Consider the following 7318-nt stretch of genomic DNA (forward strand, 5'->3'; position numbering starts at 1 on the left):
CTAATATAGTTATCTCAGTTGTAATCTTGCTGTTTGGGTTCTTAGAGGCCTTCCACTTTAGTTTTTTGTTTTGCAGTAAAAAACTGAGTCCCAGAGAGGTCAAGAACCTAATTTCCCACAGCAGAATGGGAATTGGAACACAAGTTGTATAAGTTCCAGTCTTTCCTTTCCTTTCCCATATGAAAGGAAAGACCACTAAAACCTCTACATGTGCATTTGTCTTGTATCATATCTTTGTTTGGAATGTCTGGTGGAAAGACTCTGGATCTACAAAAGGTTGACATTTATACTCCACACTAGTAGAAGATACACAAACCAAAATAACTTTTCAGACTCCAATTTGAGAATCAAGATTGTGTTTTATTGCCAAGGACCTTTGGATTTTTCTCTGGGCTTTCTTTGAAACAGTTAAAATAACCTTATTAAAATAGCTATGCTAAACTATTAAATAAACATGAAACCAAAGTATTTTAGGAGAAGCTGTCAGCAAACAAATATCCTAGTGAGTTAAATGTTGAGTTGACTCTTAAAGAGTTACCTCCTAAACATTTGTAATTCTATATGAAGCTTATTTTCTTTTATGTGCTATTTGCTTTCATACTTTTTAATGATCACTTTATCTTTCCAGTTTGAATTCTCAAATTTAATCATACATGAAATCTGATATTTTATTTTATTTTTTTGAAGATTTTATTTATTTATTCATGAGAGACACAGAAATAGAGGCAGAGACACAGGCAGAGGGAGAAGCAGACTCCTTACAGGGAGCCCGATGCCGGACTTGATTCTAAGACCCTGGGATCTTGACCTGAGTCAGAGGCAGATGCCCAACCATTGCGCCACCCAGGCATCCCGAAATCTGATATTTTAAAGTAAGGGTAATAAGAGTTTATGCATATATACAAGTGAATTTAATATGGCATTAATAAGGCAAGTTTCTTTCTTGTTCTTAAGTTCTTATAGAATAGGTTGACAAATACATCAAATGTCCCGACCCTACATTTTCCTCTCCAATGCAGATATTACTAATTTATAATTTGCTCTTTATTCTTGAGTTTCCCTGTCTTATTTTGCAGATAACCATTGTCACTATAATCAGAGTTGTCATGATGGATAACATCTACTACTATCCCTTATTATCAACTTTTCTAACTCCAAGAAAATGTATAGAGCATAATTAGGGACTACTTTCTAAATTATGAGATTTTAATTAAGTATTACTAAAACACTTTCATAGTTAGGCTTGATTCTCCTAGCCTCAGGATCTTCTGGGCCAGTATGCCTCCAATCCTAGCCCAAAATGCTTCTGTTAATAAAGAACTCACATAAAAGAAATAAAGATCTCACTTCACTTTTCTCCTTCACAGTCTATTTTTGGAGTCACTCATCTCTTTTTCTTTCAATGTCAGTTGCTAGATTTCTTTCCCTAAATTCAGCCTATTACCTTATGTGTCAAGAGTCTCAGTAATTATACTCTTTCAAATGGAGTTTATTTTTGTCATTTAATTAATTTTTATTCTCAGACTAGGGTTCTCTAACTTGATATCCATGAAACAGATTAATTCCTTTTTGGGCACTTTATTCTCATACAAAAAGCTTCAAAAAACAGAAAATTAGTGTCTCAAAATAGTAGACTTTCAGAGCTTGAGGTATCTTTGGAAAGTAAGCAAGCACTGTCCTGAAGCACCGTCCTGCAAGGTGGGGGAAGTGTTAATTGACTCACCCACAGCCACATATCTAGGTCATGGCAGTGGTGGAAATAGAACTCAAAATATTAAAGAGTAAAGAAACTGTTTTCATCACAATGAAATGTCAGATAGAAAGGAGCTCTTGGCCACAACCCTAGAGACAGAATTAATGATGTTATTACTCAACATTCATTGAGTAGTTTATATTCATCAGGCACTGTGCTAAGACCTTCCTATTCACATCTCATTGCATTATCACAAAAGCCCTTTTGAGATTGGTATTATAATTATTATACCAGAGCTATAAATGAGGAAATTGATATTTCAGAGATTTAAAAAAATTGTATATGTTTATACAGATAAAATGACAGAGCCAGAATTTGAACCCAACTCTCTTGTGTGTGGTTATTTCCAATGAAAGGTCTCGAAGTGGAAAGCCCTCACCAATGCCAAAAGAAGTCTTCCTGGAGCCATGTCAGGGAAAGCTCAGAGGAGAATAAGGCAGGGGACTGTAAATAAGACTTTGGCAATGGGTGGTTATCCCTATCCTTATCACCCCAGAGAACAATTACTGCTCAGAAATGTTTAGTTCTAATGATTTCTGGTCTTTTACTTTGGACCCAAGAGTGAATGACAGGACAACCACGTGGAGGAAAAGTGTGGCTACTCCTGCCCATTAAAATAGTGAACTCCCTAAGGCCATTTTGAAGACTTAGTAATAATGGAGCAGGGATTACAGAAGTGGATATTACTATTTGCATGAGGTCAGACTATAAAAAATTGACTGAGCCAGAAACCAGGCATAGAACAAAGGAAATGCAGATGAACTGAAGTTTGTAAAAAATGTTAGTGGAGCAAAGCAACCAATAATTGTTCTTCTGTAGGATGAGATCTCAGAACACTTCTGCCTGAAGTAATTCAGTAAGTTCAGCTCCTTCCTTTCCATCTCATTCATCCAACAACTGACAATTATAATTTACAGCCTATTCCACATTTCATCTATCAAAGGGGCAGAGTTAGTCTACCCACTTCCAGGGAGGATTAAATGAGTTAATATAAATCAAATCCTTAATAAAGTGCCTGGTACTCAATAAGCCTTGAATAAGTGTTCATGATTATACTATATATTTCATATTATATTACTATAATTGTTCAATATAAGCCAAACACATTGTGACACTCTGTAGATAGGTAGTGAAAAAATTCATTCATCCAACTATACTTACTGTGCCTATGTTCCAATCACTGTTGTAGATTAGTAATAGAATAAATCAATAAATAGATCAATAAACAGAACTCCCAGCCTGCCTTTGAATGCCTTACATTCTGATAGGGAAGATTTCATTAAGATAAGAGACACGAACCTCACATTATTTCCTCTTTGATAGGTTCATAGATTGATGTCATAGTGAAGAGCAGCCTTGGCTCTTCTCAATTTTGGTTGCTCAGTTGGTGACTTACTGTGAGGAGATTTAAAATTTTAGAAAACACAATACTAGGAGTAGTATGTATTTGTTTTAACAACTTTATTGAGAAATATCTTTAACATATAGAAATTATATATATTTAAGGTGTGCAACTTGATAGTTTTATATATACATATATGTTGTGAATGTCACCACAAATGAAGCTAAATAACTTCTCTGTCTCCTCTACATACTTATCCTGTGTGTGTGTGTATGTTGTGTATATGTGTGTGTTGAGATTTAAGATCTATCTTCTTAGAAAACTTCAAAAATATAATACAGTAGTGTCAGCTGTTGTGACCATGCTGTTCATTAGATATCCAAAACTTATTTATTCTCAATAACTGAAACTTTGCACCTTCTAACCAACATTTCCCCATTCCTGCCTAGCCCCCCAACCTCCATTTTACTCTCTACTTTTATGAGTTTGACTCTTTTATTCCACATATAAGTGAGATAATGCAGAGTTTATCCTTCTGTGTCTGGCTTATTTCACTTAGCATAAAGTCCTTCAGGTTCATCCACGTCTTGGCAAATGACAAGATTTCCTACTTTTTTATGGCTGAATACTATTCCATCCCCCCTCCTCTCTCTCATCAATGGTCTGTCATCATTGTCATCACCACCTCTATCATCATCATCACCATCATCTGTCTGAAATTTTCTTTACCCATTCACCTATCAATGGACATTTAGGTTAGAAACAATCTGGACTATTGTGAATAATGCCACAATAAACGTGGAAGTGAAACTATCTCTTCAAGATATTGACTTCATTTTCTTTGGATAAATACCCAGAAGTAGGATTGCTGAATCACACAGTAGTTCTATTTTTAATTTTTTGAGGAATCTCCATAGTGTTTGTCATAATGAGTGCACCAATTTACATTCCCACCAAGAGAGTACAACACTCTTCTCTGTAACCTCGCCAACACTTATCTTTTGTCTTTTTATTAATAGCCATCCTGACAGATCTGAGGTGATAACTCATTGTGGTTTTGATTTGTATTTCCTCGATGATTAGTGCTGTTGTGCACCTCTTCATGTAGAACAGTTTTTAATATGATGAATGATAGAGAAAGACTATCTGATAGTAGCAATTGGTTGCAAACATGCATGGGTAGTCAAATTCCATAAAATGATAAAATGTTAGCAACTTTAATTACATCAGTGTCAGCCTGTCTTTTTTTTATGATCTTATTTATTTATTTGAGAGAGAGAGAGAGAGAGAGAGAGCAGGGGGAGATGCAGAGGGAGAAGCAGACTCTCTGCTGAGCAGGGAGCCTGATGTGGAGCTCGATCCCAGGACTCTGGGATCATGACCTGAGCCGAAGGGAGATGCTCAACCAATGGAGCCACCTACGTGCCCCAGCCACCTTGTCTTTCTTAATGAAAAATGCACATGGTCTTCTCTCTTAAAAATGATAACCTGGTCTGGCCTGATGATATCAAGGTTGTCCAAGGTCATCCGTAAATATTATCCTTAAATATCTAATGGACCCTTTCCAGGTTTCCTTGCTCAGAAAATACTGGTTTCTGCTTGTTCTTGACTACCACGGTTCATCCAATTTCAGTCAACGTTGGTATTGTTCTACCATTCCCCCAACCATGGAGATATTATTCCCAGCTCTTCTATCCCATAATAATGCTGATTGTGATCATGCAAGTTTTGATCTTTTTATGCATTTTATGCAATTCCTACATAAAAACTTATTACATAATTAGAAAAATTTTCTAGTTCTAAGCATGTATGTCTATGTGTGTGTATATATATATATATATATATATATATATATTCTGTATATTTTTTCTTTTAGTTTTGTAACCTGATAGTATGGATTATTTTATTATGAGTTGGTCAAAATGCAATATGTCAAATATTGTAGCTTGTTGTGTTTTGCTCCTTTCCCAGATTCTTATACTAAAGAGATATAAAATATAAGATTCCTTGTGTTTGTTAACCTGGGTTTATATTTTCAAGTCATAAAGTCTAAAAAGCCATAAACCTAAAGCAACCTGGATACTCAGCTGATTTAACCTTCCCATTTTTTCAGTTGAGAAAATGAGAATCTGGAGAGGCAAAGTCACTTTTCCACAGTCCCCAGGGAGTCAGGAATGGAGCTGAGGACAAAACCCGATTATTGGCTACCAGTTACTCTTTACTACCTTAGAGAGACCTTCTCCTAATCAACAAAATCTATGGCATAGAGATTTTAAATAGTGCCAAGAGATTATCATGGGCAGACTTCCTCAAAGAAGAAGAAACAGCTAGCAGGTGGCTGTGATGTTGACTTGGTGTTAATTGTTTATATGATTTTCCAGGAAATATCCACTCATAATAACAAACACAATCTAACTGATCACAGGATTGTTTCTTCCTTAATGCAGGAAGTAGGTCTATGGTTGCAGGAAAGAACAACACAATTGTGATGAAATTCAGCCTCCTGGGATTTTCACATCATCCTCAAATGAAGCTTTTCCTTTTCGAGTTGCTTCTGGGGATTTATCTCTTGACACTAGCCTGGAACCTGAGTCTCATTGTCCTCATCAGGATGGACTGCCACCTGCACACGCCCATGTACTTCTTCCTCAGTAACCTATCCTTCCTAGATATCTGCTATGTGTCCTCCACAACTCCCAAGATGCTCTCTGACATCATCACAGGGCAGAAAACCATTTCCTTTGTTGGCTGTGCCACTCAGTACTTTGTGTTCTGTGGAATGGGGCTGACTGAATGCTTTCTTTTGGCAGCCATGGCATATGACCTGCTATGCTGCAATCTGCAACCCATTGCTCTACACAGCCCTCATTTCCCACACCCTTTGTTTAAAGATGGTGGTTGGTGCCTATGCAGGTGGATTCCTCAGTTTTTTTATTGAAACATACTCTGTCTACAAGCATGATTTCTGTGGGCCCAACATGATTGCCCACTTCTTCTGTGACCTTCCTCCCGTTCTGGTTCTATCATGCTCTGATATCTTTACCAGCCAGGTGGTGAACTTCATTGTGGGTGTTGTTGTTGGAATGGTATCTGTCCTTGTGATCCTCATCTCTTATGGTTATATTGTTGCTGCTGTCTTAAAGACCAGCTCAGCTAAAGGTAGGACCAAAGCCTTCAGCACCTGTGCCTCTCACCTGACTTCTGTGACTCTTTTCTATGGTTCTGGTCTCTTTATGTACATGCGACCTAGTTCTAGCTACTCCCTAAACCGGGACAAGGTGGTGTCCATATTCTATGCTCTGGTGATCCCTATGGTGAATCCTATCATCTACAGTTTTAGGAATAAGAAGATTAAAAATGCCATGAAGAAAGCTATGCAGAAGGATCACGTGCTTTCTCACGGGCCTTTGTTTTTCTGATCCTGAGGTAATGTTTACAGGGAGGCTGTGAGATGGGTCAGTTGTGCAGATTTTCATGCAGTTTTGGACTAGTTGATCTACACAATGATTCGTGTTGACTAGACTTTTCTCTCCTTTCCAATATTCCCCTAACTAGTTTACTTATTGGTTATCTAGAAAACAGTTTGGCTATTATTGGTTTCTAGAATGAATAGCATTGCATATACTGAGATTATAAATGCTCAACTTAGCGGACTTCACCATAACAAAGACTGAATGACCAGGAACAACAAAGTAGAGTTTGTGTCTGTAGGAAGAAAACATTGAAAAAAAAAGTTAGTAGAGCATTCGTGATAATGATTTTTAAGATAGGTAGGAATATATAGCATAATAACCTGAGGAGGGGGACACTTTTTCTAAAAAACAGTTGCTTTTCCCTCTTATGAAGTTCTAACATGGCACATGAACACCACAAGGCAGACACCCTCTCCTATTTGGGAATCTAACTCTCAGTGAGCCACTGTGACTGATGAGGGGAGAGTACTGACTCTTTAAATATGGTAGGGCAAGAAAGAGATAAAAAACTTCTGATTAGGGCCTTAATGACTAAACAATCTTATGGCTAATTCAATCAGCTACAGAAAAGAGTCACTACAATGAGTTAAATAAAACCAGGGATTTGTCATTTAATCTGAAGTAACTGCTCTCTAGCCAATTCTCAAAGTTTCTCAGGAATCTATAGAAGAGGAGTGTATCTTCATTTGGGGGAAAGTTTCTATGTTTTCACCAATTTTGTGATAAGTTCTAGAATGGAATTTAGCCTAG

General features: G+C 37.0%; 1 protein-coding gene across 1 annotated transcript; it reads left to right on the forward strand.

The window, feature by feature from the left end:
- The first annotated feature begins 5553 nt into the window (after positions 1-5553).
- On the forward strand, positions 5554-6514 carry LOC119864295 (olfactory receptor 5A2-like). The gene is given in 2 exon segments (XM_038564468.1): positions 5554-5922; positions 5924-6514. Coding segments are annotated over 2 exon segments (960 nt in total).
- Positions 6515-7318: the final 804 nt, after the last annotated feature.

Source organism: Canis lupus, chromosome 18, assembly GCF_011100685.1.
Source record: "Canis lupus familiaris isolate Mischka breed German Shepherd chromosome 18, alternate assembly UU_Cfam_GSD_1.0, whole genome shotgun sequence".
Taxonomy (NCBI): Eukaryota; Metazoa; Chordata; class Mammalia; order Carnivora; family Canidae; genus Canis; species Canis lupus.